The 21943-nt window shown below is 45.5% G+C and overlaps 1 protein-coding gene across 1 annotated transcript; it reads right to left on the bottom strand.

Moving 5' to 3' along the window:
* Nucleotides 1–9229: 9229 nt before the first annotated feature.
* On the bottom strand, nt 9230–10923 carry LOC123049034 (probable E3 ubiquitin-protein ligase RNF144A-B). The gene is made up of 3 exons (XM_044472035.1): nt 10396–10923; nt 9667–10302; nt 9230–9533 (listed from the first exon to the last, which is right to left on the bottom strand). The coding sequence occupies exons 1-3, from the start codon at nt 10812–10814 to the stop codon at nt 9455–9457; spliced, it is 1134 nt and encodes a 377-aa protein (XP_044327970.1). The 5' UTR covers nt 10815–10923; the 3' UTR covers nt 9230–9454.
* Between the last annotated feature and the right edge of the window lie 11020 nt (nt 10924–21943).

Below are 21943 nucleotides of genomic sequence, written 5' to 3'. Positions count from 1 at the left end.
TTTGATCCCTAGTATCCATTATGTTCTGAGATTGATGTTGCTATGACTTTGCTATGCTTAATGCTTGTCACTAGGGCCCGAGTGCCATGATTTCAGATTTGAACCTATTATGTTTTCATGAATATATGTGAGTTCTTGATCCTATCTTGCAAGTCAATAGTCACCTACTATGTGTTATGATCTGGCAACCCCGAAGTGACAAAAATCGGGACCACTCCCGGTGACGACCGTAGTTTGAGGAGTTCATGTATTCACTAAGTGCTAATGCTTTGGTCCGGTACTCTATTAAAAGGAGGCCTTAATATACCTTAGTTTCCAATAGGACCCCGCTACCACGGGAGGGTAGGACAAAAGATGTCATGCAAGTTTTTTCCATAAGCACGCATGTCTATATTCGGAATACATGCCTACATTACATTGATGAATTGGAGCTAGTTCTGTGTCACCATATGTTATAACTGTTGCATGAAGAATCGCATCCGACATAATTATCCATCACTGATCCAATGCCTACGAGCTTTTCACATATTGATCTTTGCTTAGTTACTTTACCATTGCCACTGTTACACTTACTACAAAGCTGCTACTGTTACTTTTGCCACTGTTATGTTACTTCCATACTACTTTGCTGCAAATATTAAGTTTTCTAGGTGTGGTTGAATTGACAAATCAACTGCTAATACTAGAGAATATTCTTTGGCTCCCCTTGTGTTGAATCAATAAATTTGGGTTGCATACTCTACCCTCGAAAACTGTTGCGATCCCCTATACTTGTGGGTTATCAAAGCTTTTTCACATAAGCATTGCAACCTCAAACTTTAAGAAACGGCAACTTGGGTTTCTTACCAAACCACAGTTCATAAGATGTCGTCTCAACTGATTTAGACGGTGCCCTATTTAACATGAATGTAGCCGTCTCTAAAGCATAACCCCAAAAATAGTGGTAAATCAGTAAGAGACATCATAGATTGCACCATATCTAATAAAGTACGATTACAACGTTCGGACACACCATTATGATGTGGTGTTCCGGGTGGCGGGAGTTGCGAAAACTATTCCGCATTGTTTCAAATGAAGACCAAACTCGTAACTCAAATATTCTCCTCCACGATCAGATCGTAGAAATTTTATTTTCTTGTTATGATGATTTTCCACCTCACTCTGAAATTCTTTGAACTTTTCAAATGTTTCAGACTTATGTTTCATCAAGTAGATATACCCATATCTGCTCAAATCATCTGTGAAGGTCAGAAAATAACGATATCCGCCGCGAGCATCAACACACATCGGACCGCATACATCAGTATGTATTATTTCCAACAAGTCTATTGCTCGCTCCATTGTTCCGGAGAACGGAGTCTTAGTCATCTTGCCCATGAGGCATGGTTCGCAAGCATCAAGAGATTCATAATCAAGTGATTCCAAAAGCCCATCAGCATGGAGTTTCTTCATGCGCTTTACACCAATATGACCTAAACGGCAGTGCCACAAATAAGTTGCACTATCATTATTAAACTTATATCTTTTGGCTTCAATACTATGAACATGTGTATCACTACTATCAAGATTTAGTAAAAATAGACCACTCATCAAGGGTGCATGACCATAAAAGGTATTACTCATGTAGATAGAACAACCATTATTCTCTGATTTAAATGAATAACAGTCTCGCATCAAACAAGATCCAGATATAATGTTCATGCTCAACGCTGGCACCAAATAACAATTATTTAGGTCTAAAACTAATCCCGAAGGTAGATGTAGAGGTAGCGTACCGACGGTGGTCACATCGACTTTGGAACCATTTCCCACGCGCATCGTCACCTCGTCCTTAGCCAATCTTCGCTTAACAGTAGCCCTTGTTTTGAGTTGCAAATATTAGCAACAGAGCCAGTATCAAATACCCAGGCGCTACTACGAGCATTAGTTAAGTACACATCAATAACATGTATATCAAATATACCTTTCACTTTGCCATCCTTCTTCTCCGCCAAATACTTGGGGCAGTTCCGCTTCCTGTGACCAGTCCCTTTGCAATAGAAGTACTCAGTCTCAGGCTTAGGTCCAGAATTGGGTTTCTTCACTTGAGCAGCAACTTGCTTGCCGTTCTTCTTGAAGTTCCCCTTCTTCCCTTTACCCTTTTTTTGAAACTAGTGGTCTTGTTGACCATCAACACTTGATGTTTTTTTTCTTGATTTCTACCTCCGCAGCCTTTAGCATTGCGAAGAGCTCGGGAATCGTCTTATCCATCCCTTGCATATTGTAGCTTGGTGGAAGTGATTGAAGAACTCTGTCAATGACACTATCAACTGGAAGATTAACTCCCAGCTGAGTCAAGTGATTGTGGTACCCAGACATTCTGAGTATATGCTCACTGACAGAACTATTCTCCTCCATTTTGCAGCTATAAAACTTATTGGAGACTTCATATCTCTCAATCCGGGCATTTGCTTGAAATATTAACTTCAACTCCTGGAACACTCATATGCTCCATGACGTTCAAAACGTTATAGAAGTCCTGGTTCTAAGCCGTAAAGCATGGCACACTGAACTATCGAGTAGTCATCAGCTTTGCTCTGCCAGACGTTCATAACATCTGGCGTTGCTCCTGCAGTGGGTTTGGCACCTAGCGGTGCTTGCAGGACGTAATTCTTCTGTGCAGCAATGAGGATAATCCTCAAATTACGAACCCAGTCCGTGTAATTGGTACCATCATCTTTCAACTTAGCTTTATCTAGGAACGCATTAAAATTCAACGGAACAACAGGACGGGCCATTAATCTACAACAACATAGATATGCAAAATACTATCAGGTACTAAGTTCATGATAAAATAAAGTTCAATTAATTATATTACTTAGATAGACATCCCTCTAATTATCTAAGTGATCACGTCATCCATATCAACTAAACCATGTCCGATCATCACGTGAGATGGAGTAGTTTTCAATGGTGAACATCACTATGTTGATCATATCTACTATATGATTCACGCTCGACCTTTCGGTCTTAGTGTTCCGAGGCCATATCTGCATATGCTAGGCTCGTCAAGTTTAACCCAAGTATTCTGCATGTGCAAAACTGGCTTGCACCCGTTGTATGTGAACGTAGAGCTTATCACACCCGATCATCACGTGGTGTCTCGGCACGACAAACTATCGCAACGGTGCATACTCAGGGAGAACACTTATACCTTGAAATTTAGTGAGAGATCATCTTATAATGCTACCGCCGAACTAAGCAAAATAAGATGCATAAAGGATAAACATCACATGCAATCAATATAAGTGATATGATATGGCCATCATCATCTTGTACCTTTGATCTCCATCTCCAAAGCACCGTCATGATCACCATCGTCACCGGCTTGACACCTTGATCTACATCGAAGAATCGTTGTCGTCTCGCCATTTATTGCTTCTACGACTATCGCTACCGCTTAGTGATAAAGTAAAGCAATTACATGGCGATTGCATTTCATACAATAAAGCGACAACCATATGGCTCCTGCCAGTTGCCGATAACTGTGTTACAAAACATGATCATCTCATACAACAATTTATATAATCACGTCTTGACCATATCACATCACAACATGCCCTGCAAAAACAAGTTAGATGTCCTATACTTTGTTGTTGCAAGTTTTACGTGGCTGCTACGGGCTTAGCAAGAACCGTTCTTACCTACGCATCAAACCCACAACGATTTTTCGTCAAGTTTGCTGTTTTAACCTTCAACAAGGACCGGGCGTAGTCACACTCGATTCAACTAAAGTTGGAGAAACAGACACCCACTAGCCACCTGTGTGCGAAGCACGTCGGTAGAACCAGTCTCGCGTAAGCGTACGCGTAATGTCGGTCTGAGCCGCTTCATCCAACAATACCGTCGAATCAAAGTATGACATGCAGGTAAGCAGTATGACTATTATCGCCCACAACTCTTTGTATTCTACTCGTGCATATAACATCTACGCATAGACCTGGCTCGGATGCCACTGTTGGGGAACGCAGTATTTCAAAAAAATTCCTACGATCACGCAAGATCTATCTAGGTGATGCATAGCAACGAGAGGGGAGAGTGTTGTCTACGTACCCTCGTAGACCGAAAGTGGAAGCGTTATGACAACGCGGTTGATGTAGTCGTACGTCTTCACTATCCGACCGATCCTAGCACCGAAGGTACGGCACCTCTGCGATCTGCACACGTTCAGCTTGGTGACGTCCCACGAATTCTAGATCCAGCTGAGGTTGAGGGAGAGTTTCATCAGCACGATGGCGCGGCGCAGGGCTTCGCCTAAGCACTGCAACGATATGACTGATGTGGAAATCTGTGGAGGGGGGCACCGCACACGGCTAAGACAACTGTCAACTTGTGTGTCTATGGGGTGCCCCCCTCCCCCGTATACAAAGGAGTGGAGGAGGGGAGGGCCGGCCCTCTCTATGGCACGCCCAAGGGGGAGTCCTACTCCTAGTGGGAGTAGGATTCCCCCCTTCCCTAGTTGGAGTAGGAGAAGAAGGAAGAGGGAGAGGGAGAGAAGGGAAGGGGGCCCGGCCCCCCTCCCAATTCGGATTGGGCTTGGGGGGCCACCTTGGCCGCCTCCTCCTTTCTCCCACTAAGGCCCAATAAGGCCCATTGACTCCCCGGGGGGTTCCGGTAACCTCCCGGTACTCCGGAAAATGCCCGAACTCATCCGGAACCATTCCGGTGTCCAAACATAGCCTTCCAATATATCGATCTTTATGTCTCGACCATTTCGAGACTCCTCGTCATGCCCGTGATCACATCCGGGACTCCGAACGACCTTCGGTACATCAAAACACATAAACTCATAATACCGATCGCCATCGAACGTTAAGCGTGCGGACCCTACGGGTTCAAGAACTATGTAGACATGACCGAGACTCATCTCCGGTCAATAACCAATAGCAGAACCTGGATGCTCATATTGGTTCATACATATTTTACGAAGATCTTTATCGGTCAAACCGCATAACAACATACATTGTTCCCTTTGTCATCGGTATGTTACTTGCCCGAGATTCGATCGTCGGTATCTCAATACCTAGTTCAATCTCGTTACCGACAAGTCTCTTTACTCGTTCCGTAATGCATCATCCCGTAACTAACTCATTAGTTACATTGCTTGCAAGGCTTATAGTGATGTGCATTACCGAGAGGGCCCAGAGATACCTCTCCGACAATCGGAGTGACAAATCCTAATCTCGATCTATGCCAACTCAACAAACACCATCGGAGACACGTGTAGAGCAGCTTTATAATCACCCAGTTAGGTTGTGACGTTTGATAGCACACTAAGTGTTCCTCCGGTATTCGGGGGTTGCATAATCTCATAGTCATAGGAACATGTATAAGTTATGAAGAAAGCAATAGCAATAAACTAAACGATCATGGTGCTAAGCTAACGGATGGGTCAAGTCAATCACATCATTCTCTAATGATGTGATCATGTTCATCAAATGACAACTCATGTCTATGGTTAGGAAACTTAACCATCTTTGATTAAAGAGCTAGTCAAGTAGAGGCATACTAGTGACACTCTGTTTTGTCTATGTATTCACACATGTACTAAGTTTCCGGTTAATACAATTCTAACATGAATAAAACATTTATCATGATATAAGGAAATATAAATAACAACTTTATTATTGCCTCTAGGGCATATTTCCTTCACGAAGGACGGTGGAGTCCATCCGCAGCCACTCCGCGTCAGCTGGAGGGGGTGCCGGTTCAAGATGATCGGCGAGGGTGAACTGGTTGACGACAATGGTGAGGAAGTTGCGCCACTTGGAGAAGTTGGACGCCTTGAGGTCGAGGGTGACTGGGATGAGGCTCTTGATGTTCTGGATGGAGTTGGCTTGCGCCCATAGGGCAGCGTGGGGATGGAGAGGGCCGGCGTCGGGCATGACGACGACGGCTGGAGGTGGAGAGGAGGGGCGGTGCGGCACCCTAGGGCGGCGGCGGAAGTGGATGGGGATGAAAGAGAATCGTTTGGCTGATACCATGATAGAAAGAGAAGGCAGGGGTAATTGACCACACAAGTGTGGGTTCCGTGTTACCTCATATATATAGACAGGTTACAAGATAATCATGGAAAGAAATCAATACAATCCTAACCATAATGGCCCGATTTATATGCAAATATAGGAGCACTAAATATGGCAGCCTATGACCAGATCGGATTGCCTAACACTTACGTTCGCTAGCCCCTCTAACCTAGCTCGTAGTATTATTTGGGTGTGTTTTTTCCCTTTCGACTTTTTTCTTTTATTTCTACTGCACCAAAAAACACAATTTGTTTCTGAAAAATGCTCACAAAGATGGAAAATGTTCATGAAAACAAAAAAGTTGATGAATTTGGGAAAAGTCACAAAATTTAAAAAATCTTCACAAAATCCAAAAATAGTTCGTGAATTTGAAAACTGTTCACTAATTTGAAAAATGTTGGCAAATTTGATTTTTTTACCAAATACAGAAATATTTACAAATTCAAATAATGTTCTTGAATTTTAAAAATCATGAAGTAAAAAAATAAAAATAAAAATAAAAAACAAACAATAAAAACAGAGAAAAAAATCTGAAAACCCAGTAAAAAAACTTGTTAAACTTTCCCAAAACCGCGTGGAAAGTCCTAGAACCTTCTGAAAACCAGCCCAAAACCTCCTCGGACGAGACTGCCTCTGCTTATGGGTCGGCCAAGAGATAGCGCCAGTGAGCGGTCCCTTAAAAGAAATTGTATCCATTCCCGCTATTCTCGCTGCTAACGGGCTGGTCCAGTCAGAGAAACATATTGGCGATACCTACGCTAATAGTTGCAACAGGTGAATTTGTGGCATGTTCGAACATAAACCCAACAAATAACACAACCGAGACCAAAAAATCTTGGGTGAAGTTGTGGCATGTTCGAGTTCCTGCCAAGGTGCGGATGTTCGTATGGAGACTAGCAAATATGTCTATCCATGTCGGAGAAGTTTGTGTTCATAGAAATATGGACATGGGTGATACTTGCCCAATTTGCAATGCAACCTCGGATGCATGGAGATACGCGTTGCTAGATTGCAACATGTGGAGATCAGCATGGGCATTAGTAGATGAGGAAGTAGTAGAGAATGTGATCATTAACATATTAGAAGATGCGCGGATCTGGCTCTTTTGGCTTTTTGATACGCTGAAACAAGATGATTTGGCAATGGTATTAGTTCCAGAATCTTATATCCACCCGCGATTTCATCACAAAGTATCTAGAAGAAATTGAGGTGCCGGTAAAATTAAAGAGGGAAGTACAACCAACAGGGGAACCATCAAGGCGCAATGGAAAGTGGATTCCGCCGGAACCTGGGTGGTGTAAAATAAATGTTGACGGAGGGTTCTCGAGAGACGGGCGAAGAGGAGGAGCAGCAGCGGTCGGGATGAGTTCGGACATTATTTGCGGGCTTCTACAGTGGTTCTTGATGGCCAGACAGATCCATCATGTTTGGAGGCTATAGCATGCAATGAAGGCCTTGCACTTGCCCAAGATCTTCATATCAGGCCGGTAAAGCTTGCTTCTGATTGTATAGAAATGGTGATGAATACATAAAGGAAGGCGAATTGCACTTATTCACTTATCTTGCGGGAAGTGGAAGAGAGAAGTAAGCTCTTTGCTAGAGTTAATGTGGTTCATGAGAAGAGGGAGTCTACATTAGAAGCTCATAGCTTGGCAAAGGCGGCGTCATCTATGAGCGCCGGCCGATATATTTGGCTAGATTCACTACCTGATATTTGTATTTTACCATTGGATGTTGTGATTGAATAAAGAACCTATGCCCTTCCAAAAAAAAATTGCAATGGGCGATATATATCATTTCTGCATATAGTCTGGATATGGATGATGCCGGTCAGCCCCAAATATTTGAGCTAGATACTGGGTGAAGGTTATGTACACCAATGTGATGGTTCGTTCACCAACTGTGATGACCCGTCAGTTTTCCAACCAAACCGCGGGGTGTGCACAGACGCCAAAACCTCCCAAACACACCGGACCCAACCGCAAAATCAGGCAGGTCACCCAACGTGAGGCCAGAACCGCCGCCCAGACAAAAACACGCTGACGCACCATCGTTCGTTCCGTCACGTCCTATAAGTAGGAGCGCGCACAAGAGAACTAAACATCACATAGATCATCCCACACAGACGCCCCAAGAAAGCGATCGATCGAGCTCCACTCGGCATGGCTTCCTCCAAGAACACCGCGCTTCTTTTCTTGGCCGTGCACGTGCTGCTGCTCTCGTGCGCCGGCATGGCCAGCGCGGCACGGGGCCTGGAGGAGACGGCCCCTGAGGACAATTACCCGGCCGAGACGCCGGAGTCGTCGCCTGAGGACGACTACCCGGTCGAGGCGCCCGAGGTGGCGCCGGAGCAACAGCTGCTGCCGCCGTTCCAGGGGTTGCCGTCGTTCCCGAAGGTCGAGCTGCCGCCCATGCACAAACACCGATGGGTTGGCTCGGATAAGTTGGCACTACCTAGGGAGCAAGGCGGGATCTTCACTCCTTCAATATCGCGACGTTTGCTCGTCAAGTATGGAGACTGATCCATGCGCCAGAATCGCTCTGTGCCCGTGTTCTTCGTGCAAAATACTACCCGGACGACAACATACTTACAGCCACTGCAGCCCCTGGAATCAGTCATGTGTGGTGCATCATTTTGCAGGCCGTGGAGGTAATCAAGGAGGGGATGGCGTGGAGAGTGGGTATGGGCGAGCACATTCGGATTTGGCAAGATCCATGGCTCCCTACGGGTGATGTATGCTTCAGAAGATCCCCAAGAGGTAACACTCTGCTGACGAGAGTTGACGAGCTAATCGATCCTTACACACACTCCTGAGATGTTCAGCTAGTAAGGAAATTTTTTAATGAGGAAGAGGCTGATGCGATCCTTAAAATTCCCATTTTTGAACGCCATGAGGATTTTCTTGCGTGGCAGTTCGATAGCAAGGGACCCTTCTCAGCGCGGTCTGCAACTCTGCATACAGAGTTCATTGTCAAATCATAAAGATGATGTTCTGTTTGCTGCTGCTCGCAAGCTAGACCACATGAGTGAAGCCCTGCATGCTGAAGCTACTGCTCTGATGCGCTCTATCAGCCTAGCTGAGGAACATGGCATGGGGCGTGTTATCTTTGAGACGGACTACCTGGGGCTTGTGCAAGCCATTATCACAACTGAAAGCTGAATCGAGTGAAGAAGATTATGTTCGTAGTTCGGTAAAACCTGATTAAGTACAGTTCTGTAAAACCTGATTAAGTAAGGTATCTATATCATGCCTAGATTTCCATCTTGCGATTGAGATAAACATGACCAAGGTGAAGCGATGCATTAGTAGCTGGTTAATAAATAGAGCTCAGTATGTGTGCCTTGGTGAAAGCCGCCTTGGAACTTGGATGCATAAGCAAGCAAATCGTTAGCGCTTGCACTTGTTGCAGAAATGGGTTCGCGCGGACACCTTGAATGCACATCTGTAGCAGAAGCTGTATCCACACCTACAATAAATCAAACAAGGATGCCACAAATCATTTCACATTTACGGATTAACTTGATAATCGGACCGTAATAATTTCCATTTGTCAAGCATAGCAACAGGCGATTCGTCAGGAGTTCTAATCTGATCCGTACCTGCATTTGATGTAGTTGCATCCTTCCGATTTCTCCACGTACATCTTGCACTTGGGACACCGCTGCCACCTCTGCCGTCCGGCGAGCCGCCTCAGCAAGAGGTCCTCCCGGCCGCGCTCGTCCTGCCCGAGCTCCTGAAACTCCCTGCACCCGACGTCGGCGTGCCACGGCGCCGCGCACCGGGCGCAGAACAGCCGGTGGCAGTGCGGGCACTCGGCCTCCGCGATCGCCGCCGCGCCGGCCTCAGCGTCGGCGAGAAGGGGCGCCGAGCATTCTCTGTAGGGACAGTACACTCTTTTGGCGCCGAGCGCGGACTCGCACAGCAGGAAACCCCACTTGTCGAGCAGGTCCGAGGAGATGACGCCGAAGCAGCTCTCCGGCTCGACGGCGCCCTCCTCGCAGCCGGGGTCGGGGCATTTGACGCGAGGCACGTTCTCGCCCAGCTTAGCCGCGACGTACCGGACGACGCAGCCCGAGCAGAAGGCGTGGCCGCACGAGCTGACGCTGAACTTGCGGACGCCGGGCACCGTCTCCATGCAGATGGCGCAGTCGAAGAGCTCGCCATCGCCGTCGACCACTGGCACGTCGTCATCAGTGGAGATGGGGCCGATGCGCGAGACCAGGAACGTTTCTGGCCTGAGCACCGGATGCAATATCGTGTTCGTTAGATCTCCGCTCCGCACCGTAGTAGTAGGGATGAATCAAGAAGCGCAAGAGAGTAAAACTGACCGCACAACGAAAACGACGGCCGTCGCCGCCACGGCGAGGGCCCAGAAACACCATGCCTTTGCTCGCCCGCTCAAGCCCTTCTTATCTGCATCTGCAGGAGATGCTCCAGGTGTAGGCGCGGACTGGCGCGCTGACGGCACTGAGCCCGCGCCGTTGAGCAGCAGCTCCCCCGGCAGCAACAGGTCGTCGTCGAGGCACACGGCGAGAGGGGCCACGTCGAGGGCCGCCTTGTTCTGCTTGGCTTTTTCTTCGACTGCGCTCGTCTGGTAGCACATCGCTGCCGCGCCGGCCGTCGCGGTGACGTTGCTGCCGACCAAGACCACGCTCCCGTTCTTGGGCACGAGGCCCTTGAACGGCTGCCCCTCGGCCGAGAGGACGACGAGGAGAAGAAGCGCGGCGGAAGGGACTGCGGACGGCATCGCGCTTCTCCCACACGGTGGTCGCCGCGTGTGCTAGTCGTGTGTTCAGTGCACGGCAGAGGGGGAAGAGGGTTTTTGGCCGGCTTTCCACTCGAGGTCCAGTGACCAACCCCTATCACAAGTTCACAACACACTCGATCCCAATTATCTTTCGACTCTGTCTTTCCATGTGCTCCCTTTTCTCCTTGCATCCAACTGGAAATGTGGCGGTGACGACTCAAAAGATGGTTCTGCTGAGTGAATGCGTACGGTTTAACGAAAGTTGGTAGGTTCGTCTCATCTTCAGCCCCCGTCTTTTCCTCTCACACCCTCCTCCCCCTTTTTTCTTCTGGATTTTTTGGTAATATATGTAAAATAATATATGAATCGATGTCGCACAAAACAAAAGCTAAGATGCATAAGAGCAACTCCAATGGGGCGACCCATTTCGTCCGCCCACATCCGTTTGGGTCGGCGCGGGCAAAAGTGGTGGCCCAACGCGCCGACCCAAACCCAAATCACGTCCGCTTCGCGTCCGCGCCGACGCATTTGCGGCCCAAATTTGCGCCCCAAATGCGTCGGCGCAGACGCCGAATGGACGCCACGCGCGCCTTCTCGCTGTCCGCCGCGTCCTCACCTGGCGGTCGTCCAACTACCCGCTGCCCACGCGGTCAGCTTAATTTATGACCATGGGCCCACGCGTCAGCGACGGCAGTTGGCCTTTTTTAAGCCGACCGTGCGGCGGGGCTGTCCTCATCCAAACTCGCCGTCCACATCTAGGCAAACTCGCTCCCCCGTCGCCGGCAAACCCTAGCCAACCCCTAGCCAAATTGGGCTCTTCTCCGGCGCCGACAGCAGCAGCAAGGCCAAGGGCAAGGCCCCCGCAATCCCTTTCCCTTCGGAGTTCCTACCGCCTCGGCCGGCGCCGGCTCGCCGGCAGAGGATGCGCGTGAACGTACCAGTGCACCAGGCGGAGTGGCACTGGCAGCACCGCGTGCCTCTGCCGTACCCCGACGTCATCCTGCCGCACGATTGACATCTGGATCCAGAGAGGATCCCAGTGCCGCCGGCGTCACGGTCGGCTAGGGCGCACGCGGAGGAGGTGCGGCGCCGGCGGGCGCTGCTGACGCCGGAGCAGCGCCGCGACGCCACCTATGCCACTGACTCGCCGAACTGGAAGAGGTGGTTCGCCTTCGAGCACGAGGAGGCAAGGCAACGCGGCGTGCGCGAGGTCGACCGCAGCGTGCCGCCGCCCCCGCTCGTTGTCCGGGAGGAGGACCAGGCGGCGGAGGACGCCTACCAGGCGGCCCTTGCAGCGGTCTACCGCGAGAGCGAGGAGGACGAGCGGCGTAGAGTGGAGGCGGTGGAGGAAGAGGAGGCTCGCTACGAGGCGGCCATGGCGCAGGTCCTTGCCCTTTCCGCGGCCGGCGATTACGTGGTGCGCCGGTGGCGCTGTCGTCCCCTCCCTGACGCCTCGTCAAGGCCGACCCGGAGCCAGAGCCCATCGAGCGCTACTCCTGGACGGGAGTGCTGCGCGAGTGGGTGTCCGCGCCACCGGTTTGGATGGGGGCGTCCCCGACGCAGGAGCAGGCGTACCTCGAGATGTGGCGCCAGCACCGGCTAGCCGAGGAGCGCCGTCGCGGCAAATACGAGGAGATGCTCGAGCGCGACCTCGAGGAGGAGGCGCGCCAGGCCGCGGCTGCACAGGCGGCCGCACAGCCCCCCACGCCGGCACTACCCGCATTGCCCGCGCCGGAACAGCCCCCCGCGCCCGCACTGCCTGCGCCAAAACAGCTGCCCGCGGCCTACATCGCCGCCGCCTGGAACACGGCGTTCCCCTAGACCGGCCCTGCGCCGACGCTCATCGACCTCACCGACCCCGAGGACGACGACGACTACAACGCCTAGGGCAGCGCGCCGCCTCGTAGTTTAGTTTTTTTAGTTTTATTTAATGCTAATGTGGACGCGTGGACTGTCACCGGCCTTTCTGGCTGGCTTTAATGTTTAGTTAAGTTGTTTTTATTTTAAATATGCATGTACAGTTTTTTTTGTCGGCGCCGTCAAAATGGGTCGGGCGAGCATTGGGCGTATACGACGGCCCAAATGCGAAAGCGGACGTCCGTATCCGCCTGGCCGACCCAAACGGACAAAAAGCAAACGAAATCGCCATCCGTTTGGGTCGGCCCGTTGGAGTTGCTCTAAAGTACCTTGGAATAATCTAGGGGAATGTTAGGCGACCGTTTCTAGTAGGAAATTCCCAGCGAACCCCCTCATAGCTGCCTGATCAAGATCTAACGGTAGCAGATTTTGGATGAAAAATGCACTAAAAAAATGAAATGACATTTTTTTTATCAAAAATGCTATCCCCAAACACTAAAATTGCCCGTTGCGTCGTTCGCAATGTCATCTGGCCAGCCAAGGGTCGCTATTGTAGTCCATAATCTAAACCAAATCGGTATACTTTGATGCCTTACTCATTTCCTCTCTCAATTCACTTGATGTTTTTCACGGTCGGTGATATATACTCCACGGCGGTCGGAGTGCGTGGGTTAACCTGAAGAGCATTAGAGCAAGTATAATAAGTCCTACTTAGCAAGCTAGAAGACTTGCCACGTCATAAAAATCCTACATGGAAGAGAGAGAAGTGAGGAGAGAGAGCAGAGCCCGCTCTTTCACTAGTCGCTCGCATATACGCACATTACGAGGCGCAATAGTTGGCTTGCAGCTGCCGGTAAACCAACGCTTTGCCATTCCTTCCAATCCCAGCATGCAAAGATTAATACTTAAATCCAACCCAACAGCCAACCTATAGCTGTCCTATTATATGGTGTTGGCTATATGAAGACTATAGATGACATGGACTTGACTATAGAGCCGACTGCTGCCTCTCCTATTAACCATGCTCTTAGCGCGACGGCAGATCCGGATGGGAAATTTGGGGGTAAAACAAGGGATTTGTGATGTACTCCTTTCTCCGTCCCTTATTTATAACGGGGAAGCAGCAAGCGACGCGATATCTCCACCATCCGTTGACCAGACCTACAGTGCACAGATTCCCCTTGACTAGAGCGGTTCTAGCAAGTGGAATTAGTGGGCGTGCAAGTCAAGGCGCCTCCAGTGCCCATTATCGCGTTTGCTATGGTGCATGGAGATTACGCTCGGGAATCAAAAAAATCTCTTGCTATCCCCGCAAGTTTGCAGAAAATCTTTTGGAAGAACACAAATGATTACCTCTCATCCGTTAGGAGAAGGTACCAAACGAGGTAATCCACTCCGGAACGTTCGATAAAGGGTGAACTCAATGCTCCCACACGGATCAGTTTGGACCTTTTTCTAGGATCCAAAGTGTTCAAATCACAAGTTTGGATCTTGAGTTGATGAAAATTGGCGTTCCTCCGTGAAAGTGCTAGTTATCGACTAGAGGGGGGTGAATAGGCGATTTTTATGAAAGTCTTCAAAACACGGGGGCTTTGAAGACAAACAGTAGAAATGAACCTATTGATATGCAACGGAAGGTAGACTACACTAGACAAGCCATAGTCAAGTAATCAATGAAGTGAAAGCACAAAGACTATCAGCAGCTAGGTAGTATGGATCAGGATGGAAGATAATATGAAGCCAAACAGCAAACAGTCTTTACACAGTGAAGCCAATCAGTTCAAAAAATCAGGCAATGACTTCACGAAGACAAACTGTAAGTAAAGAGAGGTATGAGATAGGACCAGTTGCTTGTAGAGGACAAGGATTTGTTGGACCAGTTCCAGTTGTAGTGACAACTGTACGTCTGGTTAGGGAGGCTGAGATTTAACTCAGAAGACCGCGTCTTCACCTTATTCCTCTTGAGCTAAGAACACTTAGTCCTCGCCCAATCACTCTGGAAGTCTTCAAGGTAGACTTCCAAACCTTCACAGACTTCGTTCACCGGCAATCCACAATGACTCTTGGATTTTCAGAACGCGACGCCTAAGCGGCTGGAGGATTCACAGTCCTCAAGAGTAACAAGTCTTCAGATCACGCGGACAGAAAGGCTTCAGTGATGCCTAACACTCTTTGGCTTTGGGTGTTTTGGGCTTTGCCCTTGCAAGGATCTCTCTCTCAAATGCTTTGGAGGTGGGTTGCTCTCAAACGACAAAAGCTGTGCACTAACTCTGAGCAGCCACCAATTTATGATGTAGGGGTTGGGCTATTTATAGCCAGGAGGCAACCCGACCTGATTTGTCCGAAATGACCCTGGGTCACTAAGGAACTGACACGTGTCCAACGGTCAGATTTCAAACACACGCAACAGCTTGACTTGGGCTACAAGTAAAGCTGACTTATCCAGCTCAGGATAAGATTTGCTCTCATTGTCTTCGCCCGAAGACATAGGATTTGGTTGAGCATCACTTCAGTCACTCTGACTTTGTTCACTTGGACCCCACTTAACAGTGCGGTGGTTCCTATGACTCAACAAGAAAGAAAAGGAAACTACGAAATAACTATGTCTTCGCACTCCATAGTCTTCACGTGAATGTCTTCTCAAGTCATAATCAACCACCATTGTCTTCAATGTCTTCACACATTTTTAGGGGTCATCTCTGGTAGGTAAACCGAATCAATGTGGGACTACTACCTGTGTTATCCTGCAATTCTCACAAACACATTAGTCCCTCAACCAAGTTTGTCGTCAATACTCCAAAACCAACTAGGGGTAGCACTAGATGCACTTACAATCTCCCCCTTTTTGGTGATTGATGAGAAACTGGTTGAAGTTTTCAACGGGGATAAAAGTATGTGAAAGTTTAAGGATTAAGGCATTGTCTTCATAAGTAGCAAAAGGCTCCCCGTGAAGATGTGCATATAAGTAGTTTGCTTTTCAATGCAAATGCACATGGCAGGTTTTACTTTGTGGAGATCCTCTTCAACTTATGAAGACAATTCATCATGCATAGAAAGATATAACGAAGATAATGACATGCATAATAAAAAATGAACGTCTGCGGAATGACTTCATGCGGAATTTATCATCGCATCACAGAGTAGTAGAAAAAGTAGCAGACGACCATCGAGTTTAAGTGTTACAACCAAAAGAACCAAATATATCGAAAGACGAGAGTTGTAAACACTTGGCAAAAATAGTGCAACCACCCATAAGGACCCGCTTGACGATTATCAACTCATATGCTTCTCCCCATTTTGTCAGTAATGACCAAAAAGGTTTGAAGACATAGAGTATCTACTCGTCCCCATTAGGAGTAGATGAAGGTGCAGGGTCGACGCTGGAGTTTGGTGGTTGCTACCTCATGAGCATGCGTTGGTTTTCCCTTGAAGAGGAAAGGGTGATGCAGGAAAGTAGCGTAAGTATTTCCCTCAGTTTTTTAGAACCAAGGTACCAATCCAGTAGGAGACTACATGCAAATCCCTTGTACCTGCACAAAAAAAATAAGAACCTTGCAACCAACGCGATAAAGGGGTTGTCAATCCCTTCACGGCCACTTGCAAAAGTGAGATCTGATAGAGATAAATAGATAAATATTTTTGGTATTTTTATGGTACAGATTGGAAAGTAAATATTGCAAAATAAAATAGATCGGAAACTTATATGATGGAAGATAGACCCAGGGGCCATAGGTTTCACTAGTGGCTTCTCTCAAGATAGCAAATTCTACGGTGGGTGAACAAATTACTGTCGAGCAATTGATAGAAAAGTACAAAGTTATGAGAATAACTAGGCATGATCATGTATATAGGCATCACGTCCGTGACAAGTAGACCGAAACGATTCTGCATCTACTACTATTACTCCACACATCGACCGCTATCCAGCATGCATCTAGAGTATTAAGTTCATGAGACCAGAGTAACGCATTAACCAATATGACATGATGTAGAGGGATAAACTCAAGCAATATGATATAAACCCCATCTTTTTATCCTCGATGGCAACAATACAATATGTGCCTTGCTGCCCCTGCTGTCACTGGGAAAGGACACCGCAAGATTGAACCCAAAGCTAAGCACTTCTCCCATTGCAAGAAAGATCAATCTAGTAGGCCAAACCAAACTGATAATTCGAAGAGACTTGCAAAGATATCAAATCATACATATAAGAATTCAGAGAAGAATAAAAGATTGTTCATAGATAATCTTGATAATAAACCCACAATTCATCGGATCTCGACAAACACACCACAAAAAGCATTATATCGAATAGATCTCCAAGAGAATCGAGGAGATCCAAAGAGAGAGAAGAAGCCATCTAGCTAATAACTATGGACCCGAAGGTCTGCGGTAAACTACTCACACATCATCGGAGAGGCTATGGTGTTGATGTAGAAGCCCTCCGCGATCGATTCCCCCTCCGACGGAGCGCCGAAAAAGGCCCCAAGATGGGATCTCACGGGTACAGAAGGTTGCGGCGGTGGAAAAAGTGTTTCGTGGTGCTCCTCGATGTTTTTAGGGGATAAGAGTATATATAGGCGAAGGAAGTAGGTCGGTGGAGCCACGAGGGGCCCACGAGGGTGGGGGGCGCGCCTCCCTACCTCGTGGCCGCCTTGTTGCTTCCTTGACATCCATTCCAAGTCTCCTGGATTGCGTTTGTTCCAAAAACGATCCTTGCGCAGGTTTCATTCCGTTTGGACTCCGTTTGATATTCCTTTTCTGCGAAACAGTGAAATAGGCAAAAAACAGCAATTTGCACTGGGCCTCCGGTTAGTAGGTTAGTCCCAAAAATAATAATACTTCAAGCATACTAACAAAGCAATCATGTCTTCTCAAAATAACATGGCCAAAGAAAGTTATCCCTACAAAATCATATCGTCTGGCTATGCTCTATCTTCATCACACAAAAATATTTAAATCATGCACAACCCCGATGACAAGCCAAGCAATTGTTTCATACTTTTGATGTTCTCAAACTTTTTCAATCTTCACGCAATACATGAGCGTGAGCCATGGACATAGCACTATATATGGAATAGAATGGTGGTTGTGGAGAAGACAAAAAGGAGAAGATAGTCTCACATCAACTAGGCGTATCAACGGGCTATGGAGATGCCCATCAATAGATATCAATGTGAGTGAGTAGGGATTGCCATGCAACGGATGCACTAGAGCTATAAGTGTATGAAAGCTCAACAAAAGAAACTAAGTGGGTGTGCATCCAACTCGCTTGCTCATGAAGACCTAGGGCATATTGAGGAAGCCCATCATTGGAATATACAAGCCAAGTTCTATAATGTAAAATTCCCACTAGTATATGAAAGTGATAACATAGGAGACTCTCTACCATGAAGATCACGGTGCTACTTTGAAGCACAAGTGTGGTAAAAGATAGTAACATTGTCCCTTCTCTCTTTTTCTCTCATTTTTTTGTTTGGGCCTTTCTCCCTTTTTTGGCCTCTTTTCTTTCTCTTTTTTTTTATTTTTAGTCCGGAGTCTCATCCCGACTTGTGGGGGAATCATAGCCTCCATCATCCTTTCCTCACTTGGGACAATGCTCTAATAATGATGATCATCACACTTTTATTTACTTACAACTCATAAATTACAACTCAATACTTAGAACAAAATATGACTCTATGTGAATGCCTCCGGCGGTGTACCGGGATATGCAATGAATCAAGAGTGACATGTATGAAAATCATGAATGGTGGCTTTGCCACAAATATGATGTCAACCACATGATCATGCAAAGCAATATGACAATGATGGAGCGTGTCATAATAAACGGAACTGTGGAAAGTTGCATGGCAATATATCTCGGAATGGCTATGGAAATGCCATAATAGGTAGGTATGGTGGCTGTTTTGAGGAAGTTATATGGTGGGTGTATGATACCAGCGAAAGGTGCGCGGTATTAGAGAGGCTAGCAATGGTGGAAGGGTGAGAGTGCGTATAATCCATTGACTCAACATTACTCATAAGGAACTCACATACTTATTGCAAAAATTTATTAGTTATCGAAGTGAAGTATTACGTGCATGCTCCTAGGGGGATCGATTGGTAGGAAAAGACCATCGGTCGTCCCCGACGGCCACTCATAAGGAAGACAATCAATAAATAAATCATGCTCCGACTTCATCACATAACGGTTCACCATACGTGCATGCTACGGGAATCACAAACTTTAACACAAGTATTTCTCAAATTCACAACTACTCAACTAGCATGACTCTAATATCACCATCTTTATATCTCAAAACAATCATAAAGAATCAAACTTCTCATAGTATTCAATGCACTTTATATGATAGTTTTTATTATACCTATCTTGGATGGTCATCACTTTAGGACTAAAATTTTAACCAAAGCAAATTACCATGCTGTTCTAAAAGACTCTCAAAATAATATAAGTGAAGCATGATAGATCAATAATTTCTATAAATAAACCACCACCGTGCTCTAAAAAGATATAAGCGAAGCACTAGAGCAAAATTATCTAGCTCAAAAGATATAAGTGAAGCAAATAGAGTATTCTAATAAATTCCGATTCATGTGTGTCTCTCCAAAAGGTGTGTACAGCAAGGATAGTTGTGGCAAATTAAAAATCAAAGACTCAAATCATACAAGACGCTCCAAGCAAAACACATATCATGTGGTGAATAAAAATATAGCCTCAAGTAAAGTTACCGATAGACGGAGACGAAAGAGGGGATGCCTTCTGGGGCATCCCCAAGCTTAGGCTTTTGGTTGTCATTGAATTTTACCTTGGGTTGCCTTGGGCATCCCCACGCTTAGGCTCTTGCCACTCCTTGTTCCAAAATCCATCAAATCTTTACCCAAAAACTTGAAAACTTCACAACTCAACAGAAAATCTCATGAGCTCCGTTAGTGAAATAAAACAAACCACCACTTTAAGGTACTGTAATGAACCAACTCATTATTTATTTATATTGGTGTTAAACCTACGGTATTCCAACTTATCTATGGTTCATACCCCCCGATACTTGCCATAGATTCATCAAAATAAGCAAACAACACACGAAAAACAGAATCTGTCAAAAACAGAACAGTCTGTAGTAATCTGTATCAAACGCAAACTTATGTAACTCAGAAAAATATACCAAAATAGGACGACCTAAATAATTTGATTATTGATCTACTACAATTGGAATCAGTATTTTCTCACTTTCTGGTGATTTTTAAAAATTGTTTTCGTGAGCAGAAAGTTTCTGCCTTTTTCAGCAAGATCAAATAATTATCATCCAAGAAGATCCTATAGGTTTTACTTGGAATGAACACTAATTAAAACATAAAACCACATCTAACCAGAGGCTAGATGAAATATTTATTACTAAACAGGAACAAAAAGCAAAGAACAAAATTAAAATTGGGTTGCCTCACAACAAGCGCTATCGTCTAACGCCCCTAGCTAGGCATAAAAACAAGGATAGGTCTAGGTATTGTCATCTTTGGCATGCAAATCATAAGTGGCCCTCATAATAGATTCATAAGGTAATTTAATTTTCTTTCTAGGAAAATGCTCCATGCCCTTCCTTAACGGAAGTTGGAATCTAATATTTCCTTCCCTCATATCAATAATTGCACCAATCGTTCTAAGGAAAGGTCTACCAAGAATAATAGGACATGAAGGATTGCAATCTATATCAAGAACAATGAAATCTACAGGCACATAATTCCTATTTGCAAAAATAAGAACATCATTAATCCTTCCCATAGGTTTCTTAATGGTGGAATCCGCAAGATGCAAATTTAAAGAACAATCATCAAATTCATGGAAACCTAGCATATCACACAAAGTTTTTGAAATCGTGGAAACACTAGCACGCAAATCACACAAAGCATAGCATTCATGATCTTTAATCTTAATTTTAATAGTAGGTTCCCACTCATCATAAAGTTTTCTAGGGATAGAAACTTCTAATTCAAGTTTTTCTTCATAGGATTGCATTAAAGCATCAACGATATGTTTAGTAAAGGCTTTATTTTGACTATAAGCATGAGGAGAATTTAGCACGGATTGCAACAAGGAAATACAATCTATCAAAGAGCAATTATCATAATTAAATTCCTTGAAATCCAAAATAGTGGGTTCATTGCTATGTAAAGTTTTGACCTCTTCAGTCCCACTTTTACCAATTTTTGCATCAAGATCTAAAAACTCCGAATCATTGGGATGCCTTCTAACTAAAGTTGACTCATTTGCAGTCCGATCATTATCAAGATTCAAATTAGAAAAAAAAGATTTAATAGGGGACACATCAATCACTTTTAGATCTTCATCATTATTATCATGAAAACTAGAAGAACACGCTCTCAGAAAGCAATCTTTTTAGCACGCATCCTAGCAGTTCTTTCTTTGCACTCATCAATGGAAATTCTCATGGCTTTGAGAGACTCATTGATATCATGCTTAGGTGGAATAGATCTAAGTTTCAAAGAATCAACATCAAGAGAAATTCGATCCACGTTCCTAGCCAATTCATGAACCTTAAGCAATTTTTATTCAAGCAAAGCATTGAAATTCTTTTGCGAAATCATAAATTCTTTAACACTAGTCTCGAAATCAGAGGGCGTCTTATTAAAATTTTCATAAGAGTTGTTGTAGGAATTACCATAATTGTTAGAGGAATTACTAGGGAACGACCCAGAATTAAAATTTCCTCTATACGCGTTGTTACCAAAATTGTTCCTACCAACAAAATTCACATCCATAGATTCATTATTATTCTCAATCAAAGTGGACAAAGGCATATCCTTAGGATCTGAAGAAACACTCTTATTAGCAAACAATTTCATAAGTTCATCCATCTTTCCACTCAAAACATTAATCTCTTCAATCGCATGAACCTTTTCACTAGTAGATCTTTCGTTGTGCCATTGAGAATAATTAATCATAATATTATCTAGGAGTTTAGTAGCTTCTCCTAAAGTGATTTTCATAAAAGTGCCTCCCGCGGCCGAATCTAAAAGATTTCTAGAAGCAAAATTCAATCCGACATAATTTTTTTGTATAATCATCCATAAATTCAAACCATGTGTAGGGCAATTACGTATCATTAATTTCATCCTCTCCCAAGCTTGTGCAACATGCTTATGATCGAGTTGCTTAAAATTCATAATATCGTTTCTAAGAGAGATGATCTTAGCGGGAGGAAATACTTAGAGATAAAAGCATCTTTGCACTTATTCCGTGAATCAATACTATT

Source organism: Triticum aestivum, chromosome 2D (genome assembly GCF_018294505.1).
Source record: "Triticum aestivum cultivar Chinese Spring chromosome 2D, IWGSC CS RefSeq v2.1, whole genome shotgun sequence".
NCBI classification, from domain to species: domain Eukaryota; kingdom Viridiplantae; phylum Streptophyta; class Magnoliopsida; order Poales; family Poaceae; genus Triticum; species Triticum aestivum.
This window is presented reverse-complemented; position numbering and strand designations above follow the sequence as displayed.